Source organism: Scyliorhinus torazame, chromosome 5, assembly GCF_047496885.1.
Source record: "Scyliorhinus torazame isolate Kashiwa2021f chromosome 5, sScyTor2.1, whole genome shotgun sequence".
NCBI classification, from domain to species: Eukaryota; Metazoa; Chordata; class Chondrichthyes; order Carcharhiniformes; family Scyliorhinidae; genus Scyliorhinus; species Scyliorhinus torazame.
This window is the reverse complement of record NC_092711.1, coordinates 249,344,398-249,370,673: the sequence shown is the minus strand read 5'-3', so window position 1 is coordinate 249,370,673 and position 26,276 is coordinate 249,344,398. Positions and strand designations below refer to the sequence as shown.

General features: G+C 46.5%; 1 protein-coding gene across 1 annotated transcript in view; it reads right to left on the bottom strand.

Annotated features, from left to right (window-relative positions):
* The window catches only part of LOC140421029 (uncharacterized), a 278,045-nt gene that overhangs the window by 229,103 nt on the left and 22,666 nt on the right, over positions 1-26,276 (bottom strand). The window contains exons 4-7 of the mRNA XM_072505325.1: positions 19,983-20,072; positions 19,769-19,899; positions 13,198-13,330; positions 478-588 (exon numbers count right to left, since the gene is read on the bottom strand). Of these exons, the coding sequence (XP_072361426.1) occupies positions 478-588; positions 13,198-13,330; positions 19,769-19,899; positions 19,983-20,072 (465 nt within the window). The remainder of the gene's footprint in view (positions 1-477; positions 589-13,197; positions 13,331-19,768; positions 19,900-19,982; positions 20,073-26,276) is intronic.

Here is a 26,276-nt window from a genome sequence, read left to right as displayed (position 1 = left end):
CCACTCAGTCATGATGAGCCAAATGGCCACATTCTGTGCTATAAATTTCAAGGGTTCCATGATTCTAACTGTCACAATGTTGTTACAGACACTGGCCACCTGATGTTTTTGTGTACCAAGTTACTCTGATGTCTCTTCCTCAAATTTGTTGCCATCTAATGCTTATAAAAAAACTTAACATTCACTTACCGATTATGGAAAAGCTTCACAAATCAAAAGCAATATACTATAGATGTTGAAAATATGAAATATAAAAAGAAAGTATGCTGGAAATACTCAGTTGGTCAGGCAGCATCTGTGGAGAAAGAAATATGGTTAATTCTGTTTCTTTTCCACAGATACTGCCTGACCTGCTGAGTATTTCCAACATTTTTTGCTTTTATTATGGAGAAGTGTTCATATCAATGTGACTCAGAATACCGTTGTGCCCTCAAACCCACATTGTCAGCGGTCTCAAAAAAGAACATTAAAACATACCTTTCTAGCCCTCTCTTCCTTTACTTTTCTTCTTCTCTTTTCCAGATTAAATTCACTCTTCACATCTTCTTCAAGTCGCATCAAAACTGATCTCTCCTTCAAATTCAATTCCTGGTTAACACAATAAAACAGAAAATCCTATTTATTTAATGGTAATTTGTTTGTACCTGTTATATTTGTTCATTTCTGACGCAGCTGCACAGATGTGGCAAACAGACAAGGGTTTCAGCTTGAAGAGGATGAGTTAATTTGTTGAAATAAAAAATATAATACTACATTAATTTAATTTGTCGTATATGAATCTGAGTCAGCCACAGATATCTGTACCGGTTGAGTCACTCTCTCAAACAATCGACTGCCTTACATTTTTTTAACAATAGTTCAGTGACTCTGCTGTCCTGTAGTTGATGCCATGGTAATGGGACCAGGAGTGTAGAAATGAAGTTCTCCTATAATCTGGGCTAGATTGTTATCCTAAATATGTGTACTTGTGCCCTCCTTTAATTTTTCTAAAGGCAGATAGAATTAAGAACAAACCTGGTGTTGATAACGTGATTTGTTCACTGCAATATCCCATGGTGGACAGAAAGATATAGGAGACTGATTAAATTCACTTGATAAAATCAGTACAATGTTTGTTTGCATGCACTTGGAAAAAAGAAAGCTGTGTTCGATTCACTCTCTGTGGAATTTTAACATATAAAAAGGATAACCTTTCCCTCTGCTACATGTCCCAACAACCAGGGAACCATAGTTCTCGCTCCTCAATCTTTCTTTAATCATGATGATTTTTGGTGTTCGGTGCTAATTCTTCAAAGTCTCTGGTTAATGGTTTTCACAAATAAAGTTGTTGACGCAGACATATTAGATGTCTACTGAATTAGTAGACATTGCTACTAGAGTTCCTATTTGGGAACTCTTCAAAACAACGACCCATCCTGCATTTAAACACCTCTTCACTGTCACAGGGTCAACATGGGACTGTCTGGAGCTGCTAACCAATTTATGCCCTCAAAGCTTGCTCTCAAAATACATTTTAAGGCAGGTCATATCCAAGTCGTATCCCATTTATGGAAAAAAGGATCACAGATTCCAGAACCATGAAAATATCACAAATTATTAGCCGTTTCCAACGTAACCCATACTATGGTGTTTAAGACACAATGTTACAAATAATGCCCCTCCATCTTTGTTGGTTCATGTTAAAAAAGCAGATACATATAAAAATCAATGTACATATAATGTCTTTCAGAAAGCATGTGATATGTTGCTACATGGCAGGTTGGTTCACAAATTTAAAATGTTTGGGATTGATGGGTCCTTGGCTGCAAGGGTTAGAAGTTGGCTAAGAGGGACTTCCGGGTGCGGCGATGACCAGCTGAGTCGCACGTTTCGGCAGCTCCCGGTGAAACGGACTTTTGGGCTCTTGATAGGAGCCCCAACGGCAATTTTGACGGCTAAAAACACTGTGCGGTAAACCAGAAGGGAATCCCCCCTGGATACGGATGAAAAAAGGAGGAGAAAGTGGCCGGATTGCAGTGGATCCTTTAGAACAGCGGCAAGGAAGGCAAGCAAAAACCAAGATGGCGTCGGAAGGTGGCAGTTTAACATGGGGCCCTGAACAACAAGAGTTCTTGAAATGCTGTGTGGAAGAGCTCAAAAAGGAAATGAAGAAAGAGCTGTTGGCCCCGATACTACAGGCGATCGAAGGGCTAAAGGAGGAGCAAAAGACCCAGGAGCGGGAGCTTCGGGTCGTGAAGGCAAAGGCAGCCGAGAATGAGGACGACATACAGGGCCTGGTGGTGAAGACGGAGACGCATGAGACACATCAGAAACGATGTGTGGAAAGGTTGGGGGCACTGGAGAACAACGCAAGGAGGAACAACCTGAGGATTCTTGGTCTTCCTGAAGGTGCGGAGGGAGCGGACGTCGGGGCATATGTGAGCACGATGCTGCACTCGTTAATGGGAGCGGAGGCCCCGGCGGGTCCGTTGGAGGTGGAGGGAGCATACCGAGTGATGGCGCGAGGACCGAGAGCAGGAGAAATTCCCAGAGCCATAGTGGTGAGATTCCTCCGTTTTAAGGATAGAGAAATGGTCCTTAGATGGGCAAAGAAAACTCGGAGCAGTAAATGGGAGAACGCGGTGATCCGCGTTTATCAAGACTGGAGTGCGGAGGTGGCGAGAAGGAGGGCGAGCTTTAATCGGGCCAAGGCGGTGCTTCATAAAAAGATAAAATTTGGAATGCTGCAACCGGCAAGACTGTGGGTCACATATCGAGGGAGGCACCACTACTTTGAGACGGCGGATGAAGCGTGGACTTTTATTGTGGAAGAAAAACTGGAATGAGCGGGTTATTAAAAAGAACGTTTGAACAAAGTGGTGGGACGAATGTGGGGGGCGAAGAGGGGGGTTAAAAAGGGGGGAAAGAGGAGTTTTATGTACTAATCCAGCGATGTGGTAACTTTTCTCTCTTCCACAGGTGGTGATGGGGGGAGGGGAGGTGGAGGAGATGGGGCGTTGGCCATTGGGGGCGGGGCCAAGGGAGAAGCGCGGGCTTGGTTCCCGCGCTATGATAATCATGGCGGGCATAGAGAAGCAGGAAGGAGGGGGTGTCGCACGGTGCGAGCCGAGGTCACGGGGGGAAGCCGAGGTCGGCCAGAGTTTGCTGACTTCTGGGAGCAACATGGGGGGAGTAATTACGCTAGCGGGGGGGATGGGAGGGGGGAATTACTGGGCTGCTGCTGCTGGGGAGAGGGGGGAGCTGGTATGGGAGGGGATGGGCGGGGGGGGCACCGCCTGGGGGAGATACAGCTGCGTGGGAACCGGGTGAGGAGCTGGAAAAAGGGGATGGCTAATCGACAAGGGGGGGGGGGGGGGGTAGGAAGCCGCCCAACCCGGCTGATCACGTGGAACGGGAGAGGGCTGAACGGGCCGATAAAGAGGGCACGGGTACTCGCACACCTTAAGAAACTTAAGGCAGATGTGGTTATGTTACAGGAAACGCACCTGAAACTGATAGACCAGGTTAGGCTACGCAAAGGATGGGTGGGGCAGGTGTTCCATTCGGGGCTAGATGCGAAAAACAGGGAGGTGGCTATATTAGTGGGGAAGCGGGTAATGTTCGAGGCAAAGACTATAGTGGCGGATAACGGGGGCAGATACGTGATGGTGAGTGGCAAACTACAGGGGGAGACGGTGGTTTTGGTAAACGTATATGCCCTGAACTGGGATGATGCCAATTTTATGAGGCGGATGCTAGGACGCATTCCGGACCTAGAGATGGGAAAGCTGATAATGGGGGGAGATTTTAATACGGTGTTGGAACCAGGGCTGGATAGGTCGAAGTCCAGGACTGGAAGGAGGCCGGCAGCAGCCAAGGTACTTAAAGATTTTATGGAGCAGATGGGAGGTGTAGACCCGTGGAGATTTAGCAGACCTAGGAGTAAGGAGTTCTCGTTTTTCTCCTATGTCCATAAAGTCTACTCGCGAATAGACTTTTTTGTGCTGGGAAGGGCGTTGATCCCGAAGGTGAGGGGAACGGAGTATACGGCTATAGCCATTTCGGATCACGCTCCACACTGGGTAGACTTGGAGATAGGGGAGGAAACAGGAGGGCGCCCACCCTGGAGAATGGACATGGGACTAATGGCAGATGAGGGGGTGTGTCTAAGGGTGAGGGGGTGCATTGAAAAGTACTTGGAACTCAATGATAATGGGGAGGTCCAGGTGGGAGTGGTCTGGGAGGTGTTGAAGGCGGTGGTTAGAGGGGAGCTGATATCAATAAGGGCACATAAAGGGAAGCAGGAGAGTAAGGAACGGGAGCGGTTGCTGCAAGAACTTTTGAGGGTGGACAGACAATATGCGGAAGCACCGGAGGAGGGACTGTACAGGGAAAGGCAAAGGCTACATGTAGAAATGTAGAATTTGACTTGCTGACTACGGGCACTGCAGAGGCACAATGGAGGAAGGCACAGGGTGTACAGTACGAATATGGGGAGAAGGCGAGCAGGTTGCTGGCACACCAATTGAGGAAAAGGGGAGCAGCGAGGGAAATAGAGGGAGTGAGGGATGAGGAAGGAGAGATGGAGCGGGGAGCAGAGAGAGTGAATGGAGTGTTCAAGACATTTTATAAAAAATTATATGAAGCGCAACCCCCAGATGGGAGGGAGAGAATGATGGGCTTTTTGGATCGGCTGGAATTTCCCAAGGTGGAAGAGCAGGAAAGGGTGGGACTGGGAGCACAGATCGAGGTAGAAGAAGTGGTGAAAGGAATTAGGAGCATGCAGGCGGGAAAGGCCCCGGGACCGGATGGATTCCCAGTCGAATTCTATAGAAAACATGTGGACTTGCTCGCCCCGGTATTGACGAGGACCTTTAATGAGGCAAAGGAAAGGGGACAACTGCCCCGACTATGTCTGAAGCAACGATATCGCTTCTCTTAAAGAAGGAAAAGGACCCGCATTAGACCTATTTCCCTCCTAAATGTAGATGCCAAGATCCTGGCCAAGGTAGTGGCAATGAGAATAGAGGAATGTGTCCCGGGGGTGGTCCACGAGGACCAAACTGGGTTTGTGAAGGGGAGACAGCTGAACACGAATATACGGAGGCTGTTAGGGGTAATGATGATGGCCCCACCAGAGGGGGAAACGGAGATAGTAGTGGCGATGGATGCCGAGAAAGCATTTGATAGAGTGGAGTGGGATTATTTGTGGGAGGTGTTGAGGAGATTTGGTTTTGGAGAGGGGTATGTTAGATGGGTGCAGCTGTTGTATAGGGCCCCGATGGCGAGCGTGGTCACGAATGGACGGGGATCTGCATATTTTCGGCTCCATAGAGGGACAAGGCAGGGATGCCCTCTGTCCCCATTATTGTTTGCACTGGCGATTGAGCCCCTGGCGATAGCGTTGAGGGGTTCCAAGAAGTGGAGGGGAGTACTTAGAGGAGGAGAAGAACACCGGGTATCTTTGTATGCGGACGATTTGCTACTATACGTGGCAGACCCGGCGGAGGGGATGCCAGAAATAATGCGGATACTTGGGGAGTTTGGGGATTTTTCAGGGTATAAATTGAACATGGGGAAAAGTGAGTTGTTTGTGGTGCATCCAGGGGAGCAGAGTAGAGAAATAGAGGACCTACCGTTGAGGAAGGTAACAAGGGACTTTCGTTACCTGGGGATCCAGATAGCCAAGAATTGGGGCACATTGCATAGGTTAAATTTAACGCGGTTGGTGGAACAAATGGAGGAGGATTTCAAGAGAAGGGATATGGTATCCCTGTCACTGGCAGGGAGGGTGCAGGCGGTTAAGATGGTGGTCCTCCCGAGATTCCTCTTTGTGTTTCAGTGCCTCCCGGTGGTGATCACGAAGGCTTTTTTTAAAAGGATTGAAAAGAGCATCATGGGTTTTGTGTGGGCCGGGAAGGCCCCGAGAGTGAGGAAGGGATTCTTACAGCGTAGCAGGGATAGGGGGGGGGGCTGGCACTACCGAGCCTAAGTGAGTATTATTGGGCCGCTAATACTTCAATGGTGAGTAAGTGGATGGGAGAGGAGGAGGGAGCAGCGTGGAAGAGATTAGAGAGGGCGTCCTGTAGGGGGACTAGCCTACAGGCTATGGTGACAGCCCCATTGCCGTTCTCACCGAGGAACTACACCACAAGCCCGGTGGTGGTGGCTACACTGAAGATTTGGGGACAGTGGAGACGGCATAGGGGAAAGACTGGAGCCTTGGGGGGGTCCCCGATAAGAAACAACCATAGGTTTGCCCCGGGGGGAATGGATGGGGGATATGGAATGTGGCAAAGAGCAGGAATAACACAACTGAAAAATCTGTTTGTGGATGGGAAGTTCGCGAGTCTGGGACCGCTGACCGAGAAATATGGGTTGCCCCAAGGGAATGCATTCAGGTATATGCAACTGAGGGCTTTTGCGAGGCAACAGGTGAGGGAATTCCCGCAGCTCCCGACACAAGAGGTGCAGGACAGAGTGATCTCAAAGACATGAGTGGGGGATGGTAAGGTGTCAGATATATATAGGGAAATGAGGGACGAAGGGGAGACTATGGTAGAAGAACTAAAAGGGAAATGGGAAGAAGAGCTGGGGAGGAGATCGAGGAGGGGCTGTGGGCAGATGCCCTAAGCAGGGTAAACTCGCCGTCCTCGTGTGCCAGGCTAAGCCTGATTCAGTTTAAGGTATTACACAGGGCGCATATGACTGGAGCACGGCTCAGTAAATTTTTTGGGGTGGAGGATAGGTGTGCGAGGTGCTCGAGAAGCCCAGCGAATCATACCCATATGTTTTGGTCATGCCCGGCACTACAGGGGTTTTGGATGGGGGTGACAAAGGTGCTTTCAAAAGTAGTGGGGGTCCGGGTCGAACCAAGCTGGGGGTTGGCTATATTTGGGGTTGCACAGGAGCCGGGAGTGCAGGAGGCGAGAGAGGCCGATGTTTTGGCCTTTGTGTCCCTAGTAGCCCGGCGCAGGATATTGTTAATGTGGAAAGAAGCCAAGCCCCCGGGGGTGGAGACCTGGATAAATGACATGGCAGGGCTTATAAAGCTAGAGCGGATTAAGTTCGTTCTAAGGGGGTCGGCTCAAGGGTTCACCAGGCGGTGGCAACCGTTCGTCGAATACCTCGCAGAAAGATAGATGGAATGGAAAAAAGAAGGCAGCAGCAGCAGCCCAGGATCGGGGGGAGGAGGAACCAGAAGGACTCTCAGGGTTGTTAATATATACTGTATAATATGTATAGGTTGTTGCTACAGATAATTATATATTGGACTGTTAAATTATATTTTTGGAGAGTGTTACTTGTGATAAGGCAGTTGCCAATTAGGGTTAGTTTTCATTTTTGTTATTTATTATTTATTCATTTTTTTTTTGTTTATAAAATAGGTCATTGTTATTTGTGTTGTTATAATATTGTGTAAAGGATGCACAATGTACTGTGTTGGTTGACCAAAAATTTTCAATAAAATATTTGTAAAAAAAAAAAAGAAGTTGGCTAAGAGATAGGAAACACAGGGTAGGTATAGATGGGCATTTCTCAGACTGGAGGCAAGTTGAAAGTGGTGTTCTCAGGGCTCAGTGTTGGTTGGGACCCTTATTTTTTCTGATTTGTTATTTGTCGATGGCAAAATCTCTAAATTTGCAGATGATACTAAGCTAGGGGGAATAGTGAATTGCGAGGATGACGCTGAGCGACTTCAGAGGTACATTGACAGGTAGGCCAAATGGGCAGACATCTGGCAGATGAACTTCAATGCAACGAAATGTGAGGTCATGTATTTGGTAGAAGAACATGGGAAGACAATACAGGCTCAATGGTACATATTTGAGGGGAGTATCGGAGCAGAGGGGCCTAGGGGTTCAAGTCATAATTATCTGAAGGTGGGCAGACAAGTTGAAACAGTTAAGAAGGCTTATAGGATCTTTGGGTTTATAAATAGAGGCATAGAGTATAAAATCAGGGAAGTGATGTTATATCACGACAAATCATTTGTCAGACCACATTTGGTATTTTGTTCAGTTCTGGGCACCTTATTTAAGGATGTTAAAGGATGCACCCTAGAGTGCAGGTGAGATTTACCAGAATGATACTAGGTGTCATGTGAGAGTACCTTTAAGAAATGGGTGTTTATAAATGGGGGTGTACATAAATATCTGTAGTGAGAGTACCTTTAAGAAATGGGTGTTTACGATTGCAGTAAAGTCAGAGTGTGGGTGGAGTTGGGCTGTCTGTCAGCTTTTTATTTTTGTTTTAGGCCGTTTGCTGCAGGGCGTGTTTTAGTTTTGTTTTCAGTGTTGGAGCTGAAGCCAGACAGAGCAGGTGTACTGTTGATCTCTCTGCCATGAAAAGACTATCTCTTGATCATTTGGTGAATTCAGAATTATAAATGTTCTAAGTAGTGAATGTAAAACTAATGTGCTTCTGTTAAAAGGTGTTTCTTTTGTCTTCTGGATGTTGTTTGGGAAGTTATTAAGGATTACTTAGTGTTAGAACATAGAAAAATACAGCACAGAACAGGCCCTTCGGCCCACGATTTTGTGCGGAACGTTTGTCCTAGATTAAGAACAAATTAATCTACACCCCATCATTCTACCGTAATCCATGTACCTATCCAATAGCCGCTTGAAGGTCCCTAATGTTTCCGACTCAACTACTTCCACAGACAGTGCATTCCATGCCCCCACTACTCTCTGGGTAAAGAACCTACCTCTGACATCCCCCCTATATCTTCCACCATTCACCTTAAATTTATGTCCCCTTGTAATGGTTTGTTCCACCTGGGGAAAAAGTCTCTGACTGTCTACTCTATCTATTCCCCTGATCATCTTATAAACTTCTATCAAGTCGCCCCTCATCCTTCTCCATTCGAATGAGAAAAGGCCTAGCACCCTCAACCTTTCCTCGTAAGACCTACTCTCCACTCCAGGCAACATCCTGGTAAATCTCCTTTGCATCTTTTCCAAAGCTTCCACATCCTTCCTAAAATGAGGCGACCAGAACTGCACACAGTACTTGGCCTTACCAAGGTTTCGTACAGTTGCATCATCACCTCACGGCTCTTAAATTCAATCCCTCCGCTAATGAACGCTAGCACACCATAGGCCTTCTTCAGAGCTCTATCCACTTGAGTGGCAACTTTCAAAGATCTATGAACATAGACCCCAAGATCTTTCGCTCCTCCATATTGCCAAGAACCCTACCGTTAACCCTGTATTCCGCATTCATATTTGTCCTTCCAAAATGGACCTCACACTTTTCAGGGTTAAACTCCACCTGCCACTTCTCAGCCCAGCTCTACATCCTATCTATGTCACTTTGCAGCCGACAACAGCCCACCTCACTATCCACAACTCCACCAATCTTCGTTCGTCTGCAAATTTACTGACCCACCCTTCAACTCCCTCATTCAAGTCATTGCTGAAAATCGAGCTTTTGTCAAGTTAATGAAAATCACAAACAGTAGAGGACCCAGAACTGATCCCTGCGGTATGCCACTGGTAACTGGACTCCAGGCTGAATATTTACCATCCACCACCACTCTCTGCTTCTATCGGTTAGCCAGTTCGTTATCCAATTGGCCAAATTTCCCACTATCCCATGTCTCCTTACTTTCTGCATAAGCCTACCATGGGGAACCTTATCAAATGCCTTACTAAAATCCATGTACACTACATCCACTGCTTTACTTTCATCCATGTGCTTGGTCACCTCCTCAAAGAATTCAATAAGACTTGAGGCAAGACCTACCCCTCACAAATCTGTGCTGACTATCCCTAATCAAGCAGTGTCTTTCCAGGTGCTCAGAAATCCTATCCCTCAGTACCCTTTCCATTACTTTGCCTACCACCGAAGTAAGACTAACTGGCCTGTAATTCCCAGGGTTATCCCTATTCCCTTTTTTGAACAGGGGCACGACATTCGTCACTTTCCAATCCCCTGGTACCACCCCTGTTGACGGTGAGGACAAAAAGATCATTGCCAACGGCTCTGCAATTTCATCTCTTGCTTCCCCATAGAATCCTTGGATATATCCCGTCAAGCCTGGGGGACCCGTCTATCCTCACGTTTTTCAAAATACCCAACACATCTTCCTTCCTAACAAGTATCTCCTCAAGCTGACCAGTCTGTTTCACACTGTCCTCTCCAACAATATGGCCCCTCTCATTCGTAAATACTGAAGAAAAGTACTTGTTCAAGACCTCTCCTATCTCTTCAGACTCAATACACAATCTCCCACTTCTGTCCTTGATCGGACCTACCCTCGCTCTAGTCATTCTCATATTTCTCACATATATGTAAAAGACCTGGGGTTTTCCTTGATCCTACTCGCCAAAGATTTTTCATGCCCTCTCTATGCTCTCCTCATCCCTTTCTTCAGTTCCCTCCTGGCTTTCTTGTATCCCTCCAGCGCCCTGTCTGAACCTTGTTTCCTCAGCCTTACACAAGTATCCTTCTTCCTCTTAACAAGACATTCAACCTCTCTTGTCAACCATGGTTCCCTCACTTGACCATCTTTTCCATGCCTGACAGGGACATACATATCAAAGACACGTAGTATCTGTTCCTTGAACAAGTTCCACATTTCAATTGTGCCCTTCCCTGACAGCCTATGTTCCCAATTTATGCACTTCAGTTCTTGTCTGACAGCATTGTATTTAGCCTTCCCCCAATTGTAAACCTTGCCCTGTTGCACGCACCTATCCCTCTCCATTACTAAAGTGAAAGTCACAGAATTGCGGTCACTATCTCCAAAATGCTCCCCCACTAACAAATCTATCACTTGCCCTGGTTTATTACCAAATACCAAATCCAATATGGCCTCCCCTCTGGTCGGACAATCTATATACTGTGTTAGAAAAGCTTCCTGGACACACTGCACAAACACCACCTCATCCAAACTATTTGATCTAAAGAGTTTCCACTCAATATTTGGGAAGTTGAAGTCAGCCATGACTACTACCCTGTGACTTCTGCACCTTTCCAAAATCTGTTTCCCAATCTGTTCCTCCACATCTGTGCTGCTATTGGGGGGCCTATAGAAAACTTCCAACAAGGTGACTGCTCCTTTCCTATTTCTGACTTCAACCCACACTACCTCAGTAAGCAGATCCTCCTCGAACTGCTTTTCTGTAGCTGTTATACTATCTCTAATTAACAATGCAACCCCACCACCTCTTTTACCACCCTCCCTAATCTTATTGAAACATCTATAACCAGGAAGCTCCAACAACCATTTCTGCCCCTCTTCTATCCACGTTTCCGTGATGGCCACCACATCGTAGTCCCAAGTACCGATCCATGCCTTAAGTTCACCCACCTTATTCCTGATGCTTCTTGCGTTGAAATATACACACTTCAACCCATCTCCGTGCCTGCAAGTACTCTCCTTTGTCAGCGTTACCTTCCCCACCACCTCACTACACGCTTTGACGTCCTGAACATCGGCTACCTTCGTTGCTGGACTATAATCCGGTTCCAATTCCACTGCCAAATTAGTTTAAACCCTCCCGAAGAGTACTAGAAAACCTCCCTCCCAGGATATTGGTGCCCGTCTGGTTCGGATGCAACCCGTCTTGCTTGTACAGGTCCCATCTTCCCCAGAATGTGTTCCAATTATCCAAATACCTGAAGCCCTCCCTCCTACACCGTTCCTGCAGCCACATTTTCAACTGCACTCTCTCCTATTCCTAGCCTCGCGATCACGTGGCACTGGCAACAAACCAGAGATGACAATTCTGTCTGCCCTGGCTTTTAACTTCTAGCCTAACTCCCTAAACTCGTTTATTACATCCACGCCCCTTTTCCTACCTACGTCGTTGGTACCAATGTGCACCACGACTTCTGGCTGCTCCCCCTCCCCCTTAAGGATCCTGAAGATACGATCCGAGACGTCATGGACCCTGGCACCCGGGAGGCAGCAAACCATCTGAGAGTCTCGTCCGTGCCCACAGAACCGCCTGTCTGTACCTCTATTGAGTCCCCTCTAACTAGTGCTCTCCTAATCCGCCCTCTTCCCTTCTGAGCCCCAGAGCCGGACCTCGTGCCAGAGACCCGGTCACTTCTAACCCTGCTAGGTAATCACCCCTAACGGTATCCAAAGCGGTATACTTATTGTTGAGAGGAACAACCACAGGGAATCCCTGCACTGACTGCTTCCTCCTCTTCCCACCTCTAACTGTTACCCAGCTACCTTTGTTCTCAGGTCTAATTATGCCCCTGTAGCTTCTATCTATCACCCCCTCAGCTTCCCGAATGATCCTCAGTTCATCCAGCTTCAGCTCCAGTTCCCGAACACGGTCTGTGAGGAGCTGGAGATGGCTGCACTTCCCACAGGTGAAGTCAGCAAGGACACCAGTGGTCTCTCGAACATTCTGCAGGAGGAACATTCCACTGCCCTAGCTGCCATCACCTTTACTTAGTCTCCCAGTAAAAAAGAAAAGAAAAAGGAAAGTAAATAGCTTACCTGCTCACAGCACTGAGTCTTTTTATTTTGGTTAGAAGAGGAGCAGGGGTGGGAGACACTACATGTGTAGTGTCTCGGGAATTGTATTCTTTGGGGGTTGTATTTGAATTGATGGTTGCTAAGATGTTCACTGTATGTTTTAAAAAGGTTAACTTGAGTTCATAGAATAAACATTGTTTTGTTTTGAAAAAATACGTTTCCATTTCTGCTCTACCACACCTGTAGAGTGGGCTGTGTGCTCCCCATACCACAATCTATTAAAAGTTGTGGGTCAGGTGAACTCCATGATACACTTTGGGATTCTCTAAACCCTGGCCCATAACACTAGGAATGAGGAATTTTAGATACACAGAAAGATTGGAGCAATTGGGCTTGTTCTCCTTGGAGCAGAAAAGATTTAAGAGGTGACCTTATTGAGGTGTTCAAGATTATGAACAATTTTGACAGGGTATTCTATTTCCACTAGTTGGTATATCAGTGACGAGGGGTCACAATTTCAAAATGGTCAGCAAGAGAGCTAAGAGTGAGATGAAGAGAAACTTCTTTCCTCAAGAGTTGTTGATATTTGGAATGCGCAGCCTGGGAGAATGGTGGAGGTAGGTTCCGTAGGTTTCAAAAGAGAGCTGGTTACATATTTGAAAGGGATTCCACCTCATGCTGCCAAAAATATCAGGGTATATTTTGATCCAGTAGATATTCTCTTTATATCTTTAAAGCAAGTTTAGAAACATGGATTTTTTTTCTCTGCACACCTCTTGCTGAATTTGGTGTACCAATTCTTTAGCCTTCTGACTATCTTTGCTTGAGTCTGCCAAAACAGCACAACATTTTTGCTCTTTTATCAAGTTTTTGATCTTTTCTTCTGTTTGAATCATGTTGAAATACCTTTGGGAAAAGATAGACACATTAAGATAAAAAACGTAATGCAGCAATTATTAACTCAAGACATTCCCAAAGTATTTCACAGCTAGTAAATTACATTCTTAAGTGTAGTTACTACTGTTGCAATGTACAAAACTCATGACCACCAATTTCTGCATAGCAAGGTTCTGCAAATAGTAATGAGATAAATGACCAATTAATCTGTTGGATTATGTCTCTCAAGGGATTTCTATTGCCTTACACCAGGGGAAATTACGTAATTTCTTCAGAAGTGTCATGGGATTTTATGTTTGCCCAAGCAAGCAGACAAGGCATTAGTTTAACTTTCCATTCATAAGACAGCAGCTCTGACAATGCAGCACTCACAGCTATTCACTCAGTGCTATGCTGAGGTATCAACCTAAATTATGTGCTGTTGGAGTGAGGCTTGAACCCTTGGGCGAGGGTTTTGTGTGTGAAGTATGCGTACAGCGAGCAGTACTGGAAGTGGCCGCATTTCCCAGATCCGCCCTAGATCAATGAAAGAATGCGATTTTACACTCGCTGGCCACTTGAGTGGTCAGCGTGAAACACGTCCAGATAGGGTCTGCAAGACCAATGGGAGTGTGGCGGGTGCAGAGTCTAATGGTGGCTCAGTGGGACAATTGAAGGCAGCTGCCAGAGACCACTGAAGGCATCAGAGAAGGCAGAGGGAGGCCTGCACCATGGCAGCAGCAGCACCCACTCCAAGCAGGAAGACCCTTTCGGTGGGCAGCAAGCCCCCTAATTCTCAGTTGACTGTCCATATGGTCTTGTGGGGGCAGTGACTGCCAGAAGGGACATCCGGTGCAGGAGGAGGCCAGCCCACCCCACTAAGAAAGCTTGGGCAGTGGTGGCAGCTGAGGTCAGCAGGCATAGCCTGGTCCGAAGTACATGAATACATTGATGGAAAGGGTTCAATGATCTTCTGCACTCGGCAAAGACCAGTGTGGAGAACAGAGGAAGGGTGCTCATTCTTAGTTGCACTCATGGGTGTAGGAGTAAGGGAGTCTCGGAACACACTTCTGCCCGTGCATTTTAAGGTTGGAAAGAAGATCAGAAGCCCTGGGTCCATCAGAAGATCAGGTGTGCAAAGGGGTTGGGAACATCCACATGGTTCACGTGGATGAAGATAGATAGGGGACAGCATAGTATGATGTTGGACGTAGGGAGTTGAGTACTTAAAAGAGCTTTGCAGTTACAGGAAAATTGTAGCCAGAAAAACGGCGAGAGATCTGCCACTGGTTGTGAGGTGGTGAATCTGGCAATCCTCAGGAGCCATGAGCTGGGAATCCTGGAGCTCAAATGCAAGTGAGGAGGAAGGTCCTGCAGTCTCGGAGGGGCTGCAGTCTCTGAGGAAGGCACGAACCCAGTCGGTTGAAATGAGACAGGCGGAGTGAAAAGAATACAGTATCGTCTCATCCCTCATAGGAACATCTGAGAAACAGTGTTCAATGATTCACTGGATAAAAGCAAATTACTGCGGAAGCTGGAATCTGAAACCAAAGAGAAAATGCTGGAAAATCTCAGCAGATCTGACAGCATCTGTAGGGAGAGAAAAGAGCTAACGTTTCAAATCCAGATGATAAAGGGTCACCTGAACTCGAAACGTTAGCTCTTTTCTCTCCCTACAGATGCTGCCAGGCCTGAGATTTTCCAGAATTTTCTCTTTGGTTTCAATGATTCACTAATTATTAAGCCAGTGTGATGCCATTGATATCACTCACACTGGCTGCATATCCTGGACAGCAACTGCGTGATATGACTAATGGCACCAAGACCCACAAATATAAGCTTAAGGCACAGTGAGCACAGAAATAAGTTTGCACAGTTGGCTTGTTTTTCTGTAAATATCACATATATAAATCAGTCCCTGCTTCCCAGAAGGTTCTTCATTTCAGCCTCTTCGTCTTCAGCATTTGCCTGCCTGGAATCTGCATCTAAGTCATCATTGGATTACTCTGAAGCAAATGCACCTGCCTCACTGTCTTCCTGGTCCAGTGGTCCCATAGAAAGAGCAATATTATGCAGAGCACAACAGACAATTATAATGAGTGATATTTGCTCTGGTGGATATTGCAGGGGGCCCCCAGAGCAGTCTGTAGTGATCTACACATCTGCATGTATACAAGGGGTTAATGTAAATACACTACAACTAAGTAATCACTAGAGGGAGCACTAGAGAAGTATAAAACAGACGGACGGGATCCAGGATCCCACTCTTCACAAGAACGGCAGCTAGCGAGCAGGACACAGACAGACAACTCACATGTAACATCTGGTATAAGCTCTGGAGAGAGAACAAATTTACTCAATAAAGCATTTACTTCAACTGGAAGACTACGTGCTTTATTAGGACATAAGAAATAATATACAGTCTAAGCATTGGATCCTTATTTTTAGCTGACTTGTTGTCCTTGCCATTACTGCCCTTATGTAAGCATGGCATCGATTGTATCTTCCCTTTGCCTCTGTCCCCGGGTGCCTGAGTGGCGTCATCGGCCATCTTTTCAAGTGATCCCCTTTGTTACCCGGCAACCATCCACCGAGGCAAACTGGAGCTGTGAACAGCCTTGGCACTTGTGGATGTACACCATGGCAGCTGGATAGTGGCTTGTTCTGTGGGGATGTCCTACTTGTCCTTCCTGCTGCCCCTGAGCACCAAGTGCCTGTGCCTCTCCTCCAGGGTGATACTTGCAACCACCTAAGCCTCTCTCTTGGGCCCCTATCTTCCCCCTCAGAAGAGGTACTTCCTACTCTCTGCTGAATAGACGAGATCCATTTGCAGAAATACTGACGGTGCCAAATGGTTGGAGCTCAAGAGATGTTACAAGATTCAAATGTCCTAAAAGGTACAAACTATATACACAAACCTCAAAAGAAAGCAGTGAAAATGTCTAAGGCCACACCAAATTTTGAATACCAGCTCAGCCTGCCTTTGCTCCTGCCTCCTTTCATCCCACCTGCAACAGGCAGAAGACCTCAAGCATTGGAGACAGGTTGCATAAAGAAGTGATACCCAAGGGCAAAGGACCCCGTCAATTGAAGGGAAAAAATCTCTCGGGCTTCCCTATCCACGCCCTTCTGCAGGGTATAGTAGGGCTCCGATGGCATCCCCAGGCCATCGCAGAGAGGTTGCATCCAAGAGACTGGCACCTTTCCACAGGGCAGGGGGAACTCCACTGCCAGCAAAATATTGGAGCCTCATTTAATGGCAGCAATCTGTTTGGCATGCTCCCATCTGCAAGAGAGGATGGGAATGCAGCTTTAGATCTTTGGTGAGGTTAGATGTGATCACCTGCTGCAATTCTTTTGATGGTTGAATAAGCTGATCCTAGCACATATGCCATGCACAAATTGTCCCTTGCCTAAGGGGCAGGATGGTCTCAATGATGTCTTGTATAGAGGGCTGGTATCCGCTTTGGAGCTTCAGATCTCAGGTTATCATAGTAACAAATTTATGCCCACAACTGGGGCGGGATTCTCCGTCCCGCCACACTAGTTTCTGGTGCGGGGTTTCCCCGCTAGCGGCGGGATTCTCCGTCTCGCCAGCCGGCCAATGGAGTTTTCTATCGTGGGCAGTCCAATGCCGTTGTGAAATCCCCAGGCGTGGGTGCGTTGCCGGCACAACAGAGAATTCCGACAGCGGAGAATCCAGACCCTGGTGATTCCATTTGCACCATTGTCAGCAAGAGTTTCCTACTTGTCCTGATTGCTGTTGAGGGCTTTCATGTCAAGGGAGTCAAGAGTTGTAGGAGGCACAAAGGAAAGTAGAGTTGAGACAACAATCAAATTAGCCACGATCTTACTGAATGAGGCTTAAAGGGCTGATCGACATACCCCTGCTCCGAATTATTGGAGGTGTTTTGCCAGCATCCTTGTACCAGAGCTTTGTATGTCTTGCTGGTCTCTTAGTATGGTCTACCTCTCCATATAACATATTGGGCAGCACGGTAGCATTGTGGATAGCACAATTGCTTCACAGCTCCAGGGTCCCAGGTTCGATTCCTGGCTTGGGTCACTGTCTGTGCGGAGTCTGCACATTCTCCCCGTGTGTGCGTGGGTTTCCTCCGGGTGCTCCGGTTTCCTCCCAGTCCAAAGATGTGCGGGTTAGATGGATTGGCTATGCTAAATTACCCATAGTTTGCCCTTTGTGTTGGGTGGGGTTACTGGGTTATGTGGATAGGGAGGAGGTGTGGACCTTGGGTAGGGTGCTCTTTCCAAGAGCGGGTGCAGACTCGATGGGCCGAATGGCCTCCTTCTGCACTGTAAATTCTATGATCCTTGAGATGCAGCTACCTTTATTTCTGTGCACGTGCTCAAGCCAGCAAAGTCTCATTTACATGATTAGTACTAGCTTGCTCAGTGCATTGATCCTAGAAAGGACTGCTCCATTTGCGGCTTTGTCTTTCCATGTGATTCCGAGGCGGTGCCATAGATTGAGCCATTTTTCTTGGCGTGTACAAGCTGTCCAGACTCGGGGTGACACAGTGGTTAGCATTGCTGCCTCTCTGCTCCAGGGACCCAGATTAATTCCTGCCTCAGGTGGCGGTCTGTGTAGCGTTTGCACTTTCTCCCCATGTGTGCATGGGTTATTTGCGGGTGCTCCGGTTTCCCCTCCACAGTCCAAAGATGTGGATTGGTCATACTAAATTGCCCATAGTGTCCAAAAGGTTAGGTGGAGTTACTGGGATAGGATGGAGGCATGGGTTTAAATAGAGTGCTCTTTCCAAGGGTTGGCGCAGACTCAATGGGCCGAATGGCCTCCTGCAGAGCAGAGATTCTATCCTGTACTGACTCTGTTGCCATACAGTGATGGCATTGCAAATAAGCATCTTGGTCTTGTGCTAACAGGGTGCTTAATTATGCAAATAAGCATAAAGCGCACCGCCAATCTGCACCTCAGCACCCCTCCTGCCAGCCGCTCAGGAATTTACCATGGTGGACAGGACTGTATTGGCAAGCTGTTCAAACATTGTTTCCTGCTACTTTACATGCTGCTGCCTCCATTCACACCACCCACAGGATGGTAAAATTCTTCATAGAATCCCTACAGTGCAGAAAGAGGTCATTCCGGCCATCAAGTCTGCACCAACCCTTGGAAAGAGCACCCTAGTTAGGCCCACCTCCATACCCTATCCCTGTAACCTCACCTAACATTCCAAGGTGAAATTTAGCGCAACCAATCCGCCTAATCTGCACATCTTTGGATATGGGGGGAAACCCACGCAAACGTGGGGAGAAACTCCACAGACATGCAAAGAAAAGTACAGCACAGGAACAGGCCCTTCGGTCCTCCAAGCCTGCACCAACCATGCTGCCCGTCTAACTTTCTCCACTTCCGGGGTCCGTTACCCTATATTCTCATCCTAATCATGTATTTGTCAAGACACCCCTTAAACGTCACTATTGTACCTACTTCCACCACCATTGACTTCCAGGCAACCGCTACCCTCTGTGTAAAAACTTCCCTCGCACATCTTTGCTCCTCCCATCTTAAACCTATGTCCCTTAGTAATTGACTCTTCCACCCTGGGAAAAAGCTTCTGGCAATCCATTCTGTCCATACCCCTCATAATTTTCAAGACTTGTATCAGGTCGCCCCTCAACCTCCGACGCTCCAGTGAGAACAAACCAAGTTTATCTAACCTCCCCTCATAACTAGTCACTTGAGGCCAGAATTGAACCCAGGTCCCTGGCACTGTGAGACAACAGTGCTAGCCACTGTGCCACCCATGATGGAGAGTATATGGAATTGTAAATTCAGTTCAGAGTGAAAAAGATACTATAGAACACTCACCCCACCACCTCTCTCCATCCTCCCTTTCTTTAAATGTATTTGTTCACAGTATCTGGGCGAAACAGGCTATTTATTTACCCATCTACCACCAGATCATGTGGGCATGAAGTGACATTCATGTGTGACATTCTTTCCTCAAAGAAGTCAAGACTAATTGAATTACATCCACATGGAAGTGATATTCTGAAATCGTTTCCAAATAGATGTTTTCCAGCTTCCACTGGAGAATTTCCATACCTTTGCTCCCCAATCTCAATCACTGTCTCCAACCATCTCTGTCTGTACTTCCGCTCCTTCCTTTGCTCTACCTCTTCCTTCTTTCCAAGACACCCTCTTTTGCAACTCTAGTCCCCTTCATCATTCCTTCCCACTTGTTCTTCACACGAATCAGTAATTTAAAATAATGATAAATATTACTACCTCAGAAAAAAAAGAGCATCAACTTAAGTACTAGATGCAGTATAATCCTATCAAGTCGTCACCAACAGTTCTGTACGTCAAAATAATGTAAGGGCAGGTGGAGTCTGTTTTACTGGACACAATATGTCGCAGAAATTCGGCTTGTTCTGAATGCTTCAAAGAGTATTCTGCAGTCAAAAAAGAAACTATACAAGTTATTTTACCTGTCTCTCAGAGCCTTTTTGCTTATATTTTTCTTGGATTCGTTTGTGAGCCATTCTTGTAGGTCAGAAAGGTTTATTCCCTGCGCAAGACCTTGATCTTGAAGATTCAGTAATTGCTTTGCAAGTAGTCGCTTGTGAATCAAAATAGATATAGTTATTTTCCTTTTTCCAGCATGTTCACAAAACAACTTTGGTTTAAAAACATAAAACACACCTGTTCTTGTGCATATTTCCTTTCAAAGTCTATTTTAATGCTGGTTAGGTACTGCCTATACTGATTAAATTCCTTCAGGGTGCATACAATCTGAAAAAGAACAGAAAGAATTCACTAAATACAAATTAGTTTCTCAACCATAATGGACTATGGCTGAACACTAGTTAAACTGCAAATAACATTGGCTATCATTCCTGAGGAATATTTATGAGGGATAGGATTAGGATTCAAAGTAAACAATGTTAGTGTATAGTACTGCATTGTCACAGCATTATTGATTATTCAAATAAGAATTCCAATATCATTTTTTTCCATAATTCTTCTATATTCAGGTTTTGTTGAGGGCATAACATTTTTGCAAAATAAAGAGGGTCTTTCACACAGCCTGTGCTCTGAAATATAGAATGGCATCTATTTGTGCCACGTTTGTCCACTTTTATTCCATCCTGCCAATTATACCAACAAATTTAGACTGTTGCTTTCCACACCATTAAGAACTTCGAAAAGGTAATATCTTTGAAATGAAATTTAGAGAACTTAAACAATATAGATCTGTTTCTAATCCAGCTATTTGTACAAACATGGCGTTTAAATAGTAACTAAAGCATTTCTCCCAATCCTGCACTCTGGGAAATGTAAATTCTTAAAATTAATGGTGCAAGAACCTTAATTATCTCATATTGTATATGCTTTGTCTTGGCTCGGTTTCATTTTCTAGAACAAGTCAATTGTTATACTGCAATTGTGAATCAGAGGAGGAAATCTTAAGGACTTTCTCAGCGTGGGATAAAGTACTTCTGGGAGCGGTTATTAATTAATAAGAAACACTAGCAGCTATGCATTCAATAAATTATAGTTTGAGGTTATGTCTTTTTGGATAAAGGCTCTAAAGAGAATCAGATGAATTACATTTGTAGTAGAGTATATATTGGATGTGTACTTCCATCATTTGCATGTTATTTACACTACACCTGTTTTATGTTGTTGCACAGCGCATTCAATTCCCATACCAGCTGAGGTTATTCATGAAGGCCCACCTTCTCAACCTTGCCCCTCGCCTGAGGTGTGGTGATCCTCAGGTTAAATCACCACTAGTCAGCTTTCCCTTAAAAGGGCAAAGCAGCCTATGGTCATCTGGCACTAGGCGACTTTACTTACTTACTTAGGCAGCATGGTAGCACAAGTGGATAGCACTGTGGCTCCACAGCGCCAGGGTCCCAGGTTCGATTCCCCGCTGGGTCACTGTCTGTGCGGAGTCTGCACGTTCTCCCAGTGTCTGCGTGGGTTTCTTCTGGGTGCTCCGGTTTCCTCCCACAGTCCAAAGATGTGCAGGGTAGGTTGATTGTGCATTATAAATTGCCCTTAGTGCCCAAAAAGGTTAGGAGGGTTTATTGGGTTACGGGTGATAGGGCTTAAGTGGGTTGGTGCAGACTCGGTGGGCCGAATGGCCTCCTTCTGCACTGTATGTTCTACTTACCTGTTTTATGTTGGCAAATCGCTTTTATGTTTCTCACACAACTACTAGCAATAAATCATAACATTGGCAGAGGGACGGTGGATCAGTTCTTTGTCATTTTACATTCACACCCATTCCACTTTGATTCTAAAATTAGTTAAGGAAATATGGAAAATCCTGGCATTGCTGAGCCCATGTAGCAGCAAATAATAGGGTAGATTCCATTATCAGAAAAGTCCTTTGGGTTTGTGGTGAGTAGGATATCCCACAAATCTAAAGCATTCAAAAGGCTGCTGCTTGTAGTTAAAAGGTTAAGTTCCACTGAACAGCAACAACTTAGAAATAATAGTACAAAGTCTTACAACACCAGGTTAAAGTCCAACAGGTTTGTTTCGATGTCACCAGCTTTCGGAGCGCTGCTCCTTCCTCAGGTGAATGAAGAGGTCTGTTCCAGAAACATATATATATATAGACAAATTCAAAGATGCCAAACAATGCTTGGAATGCGAGCATTAGCAGGTGATTAAATCTTTACAGATCCAGAGATGGGGTAACCCCAGGTTAAAGAGGTGTGAATTGTCTCAAGCCAGGACAGTTGGTAGGATTTCGCAGGCCAGATGGTGGGGGATGAATGTAATGTGACATGAATCCCAGGTCCCGGTTGAGGCCGCACTCGTGTGCGGAACTTGGCTATAAGTTTCTGCTCGGCGATTCTGCGTTGTCGCGGGTCCTGGAGGCCGCCTTGGAGAACACTTACCCGGAGATCAGAGGCTGAATGCCCTTGACTGCTGAAGTGTTCCCCGACTGGAAGGGAACATTCCTGCCTGGTGATTGTTGCGCGATGTCCGTTCATTCGTTGTCGCAGCGTCTGCATGGTCTCGCCAATGTACCACGCTTCGGGACATCCTTTCCTGCAGCGTATGAGGTAGACAACGTTGGCCGAGTTGCACGAGTATGTACCGCGTACCTGGTGGGTGGTGTTCTCACGTGTAATAGTGGTATCCATGTCGATGATCTGGCACGTCTTGCAGAGATTGCCATGACAGGGTTGTGTGGTGTTGTGGTCACTGTTCTGAAGACTGGGTAGTTTGCTGCACACAATGGTTCGTTTGAGGTTGCGCGGTTGTTTGAAGGCAAGTAGTGGGGGTGTGGGGATGACCTTGGCAAGATGTTCATCGTCATCAATGACGTGTTGAAGGCTGCGAAGAAGATGACGTAGTTTCTCCGCTCCGGGGAAGTACTGGACGACGAAGGGTATTCTGTCGGTTGTGTCCCATGTTTGTCTTCTGAGGAGGTCGGTCCGGTTTTTCGCTGTGGCGCGTTGGAACTGTCGATCGATGAGTCGAGTGCCATATCCCGTTTGTACGAGGGCATCTTTCAACGTCTGTAGATGTCTGTTACGCTCCTCCTCGTCTGAGCAGATCCTGTGTATACGGAGTGCTTGTCCATAGGAGATGGCTTCTTTAATGTGTTTTGGGTGGAAACTGGAGAAGTGGAGCATCATGAGGTTATCCGTGGGTTTGCGGTAAAGCGAAGTGCTGAGGTGACCGTCCTTGATGGAGACGAGTGTGTCCAAGAATGCAACTGATTTTGGAGAGTAGTCCATGGTGAGTCTGATGGTTGGATGGAACTTATTAATGTCATCGTGTAGTCGTTTCAGTGATTCTTCGCCGTGGGTCCAAAGGATAAAAATGTCATCGATGTATCTGGTGTATAACATCGGTTGAAGGTCCTGTGCGGTGAGTAGGTCCTGTTGAAACTTGCGCATGAAGATGTTGGCGTATTGGGGTGCGAATTTGGTCCCCATGGCTGTTCCGTGCGTCTGGATGAAGAACTTGTTGTCGAAGGTGAAGACGTTGTGATCCAGAATGAAGCGGATGAGTTGCAGAATTGCGTCTGGAGATTGGCAGTTGTCAGTGTTGAGTACGGAGGCTGTTGCAGCAATGCCGTCGTCATGGGGGATGCTGGTGTAGAGTGCCGAGACGTCCATTGTGACGAGGAATGTTCCTGGTTCAACTGGTCCATGGGTGCTGAGTTTCTGTAGGAAGTCCGTCGTGTCGCGACAGAAGCTGGGTGTACCTTGTACGATGGGTTTCAAGATGCCCTTGATGTAGCCAGAGAGGTTCTCACATAGGGTCCCATTGCCTGAAACGATAGGGCGGCCTGGTGTGTTGGCCTTATGTATTTTTGGGAGGCAGTAGAGATCTCCAATGCGGGGAGTACGTGGGATGAGAGCACGTAGGGTGCTCTGAAGATCTGGATCCAAGGTCTTGATCAGTCTGTTAAGTTGGCGGATGTGTTCCTTGGTCGGATCTGCGGGTAACTGTCTGTAGTGTTCTTGGTTGTACGTCAACAACCTGGGGTTGTTGTCTTTAACCTGGGGTTACCCCATCTCTGGATCTGTAAAGATTTAATCACCTGCTAATGCTCGCATTCCTAGCATTGTTTGGCATCTTTGAATTTGTCTATATATGTGTTTCTGGAACAGACCTCTTCATTCACCTGAGGAAGGAGCAGCGCTCCGAAAGCTAGTGACATCGAAACAAACCTGTTGGACTTTAACCTGGTGTTGTAAGACTTCGTACTGTGCTCACCCCAGTCCAACGCCGGCATCTCCACATCATAGAAATAATAGGGAACAGTGTTATGTCACTGGACCAATCATCCAGAGGGTCAGGCTAATACTCTGGGAACATGAGTTCAAATCCCAGTATGTTAACTGATAGAATTGAAATTCCATTTATAAATCTGGAATTAGAACCATAGAAAAGTTACAGCACAGAAAGCGGCCATTCAGTCCATCGTGCCTGAAAGAAATTAGTCGCCCATTCTAACCCCAACTTCCATCACATTGCATGTTACAGCACTTTTGATTTGATTTATTATTGTCACATGTATTAGTATACCGTGAAAAGTATTGTTTCTTGCATGCTGTACAAACAATGCATACTGTACATAGGGAAGGAAAGAGAGACTGCAGAATATAATGTTACAGTTATAGCAAGGTGTAGAGAAAAGGTCAACTCAATAAGAGGTAGGTCCATTCAAAAGTCTGATGGCAGCAGGGAAGAAGCTATTCCTGAGTCGGTTGGTATGTGACCTCAAACTTTTGTATCCTTTTCCTGACGGAAGGAGGTGGAAGAGAGTATGTCCGGGGTGTGTGGGGTTCTTAATTATGCTGGCTGCCTTTCCGAGGCAGCGGGAATTATAGATAAAGTTAATGGATGGGAGGCTGGTTTGCGTGATGGACTGGGCTACATTCACAACCTTTTGTAGTTTCCTGCGGTCTTGCAGGAACCACACCAAGCTGTTATACAACCAGAAAGAACGCTTTCAATGGTGCATCTGTAAATGTTGGTGAGAGTCGTAACTGACATGCCAAATTTCCTTAGTCTTATGAGGAAGTAGAGTCGCTGGTGGGCTTTCTTAACTATAGTGTCCAGCATGGGGGGACCAGGACAGGATGTTGGTGATCTGGACACCTAAAAACTTGAAGCTCTCGACCCTTTCTACTTCGTTCCCATTGATGTAGACAGGGGCACGTTCTCCTCTACGCTTCCTGAAGTCAATGACAATCTCCTTCGTTTTGTTGACATTGAGGGAGAGATTATTGTCGTCGCACCAGTTCACCAGATTCTCTATCTCATTCCTGTACTCTGTCTCGTCATTGTTTGAAATCCGACCCACTACGGTGGTGTCATCAGCAAATTTGAGAATCGAGTTGGAGGGGAATTTAGCCACAAAGTCACAGGTGTATAAGGAGTAGCGTAGGGGGCTGAGGCCACAGCCTTGTGGGGCACCGGTGTTAAGGAAGATCGTGGAAGTGTTGTTGCCTATCCTTACTGATCTGTGGGTTAGGAAGTTCAGGTTCCAGTTACAGAGGGAGGAGCCAAGGGCCAGGCCACGGAGTTTGGAGATGCGTTTCGTCGGAATATAGTGTTGAAGGTTGAGCTGTAGTCAATAAATAGGAGTCTGACATAGGTGATTTTGTTATCTAGGTGTTCCAGTGTTGAGTGCAACGCCAGGGAGATGGCGTCTGCTGTGGACCTGTTGCAGCAGCAGGCGAACTGTAGTGGATCAAGGCAATCTGGGAGGCTGGAGTTGCCATGATTAACCTTTCAAAGCACTTCATAATGATGGATGTCAGAGTCACTGGACGATAGTCATTAAGGCACGCTGCTTGGCTTTTCTTTGGTACAGGGATGATGGTCATCTTCTTGAAGCAGATAGTGACCTCAGATTGTTCTAAAGAGAGGTTGAAGATGTCTGCGAATACCCCCGCCAGCTGACCCGTGCAAAGCCGGAGTGCTCGTACGGATACCCCATCCAGCCCAGTGGCTTTCCATGGGTTGACCTCGAGAAAGCTGCTCTGACATCTGCAATGGTGACCTTGGATACAAGTTCATCCGAGGCTTCCAGGGTGGAGGGCGCGCTCTCGCTGACCTCGTGCTCAAAGCGGGCATAGAATGCGTTGAACTCATCAGGGAGGGGTGCATTGGAGTCGGTAATTTTACATGCCTTCATCTTGTAGCCTGTTATGTCTTGCAGACCTTGCCATAGTCGGCAGGGGTCCGAGTGGCTATCCTGGGACTCGAGCTTGGTCCGGTACTGTCTTTTGACATCTTTGAAGGATTGCCTTAGATCATATCTGGCTTTCTTGTATAGGTCAGGATCGCCTGACTTAAATGCCTCAGACCTGGACTTCGGCAAGCAGTGGATATCCCTGTTCATCCAGGGTTTCCGGTTGGGGAACATGCGGATTTGCTTCTTTGGCATACAGTCTTCTGCATACTTACTGATGAAGTCAGTTACTGTAGTGGCATACTCGTTCAGGCTGG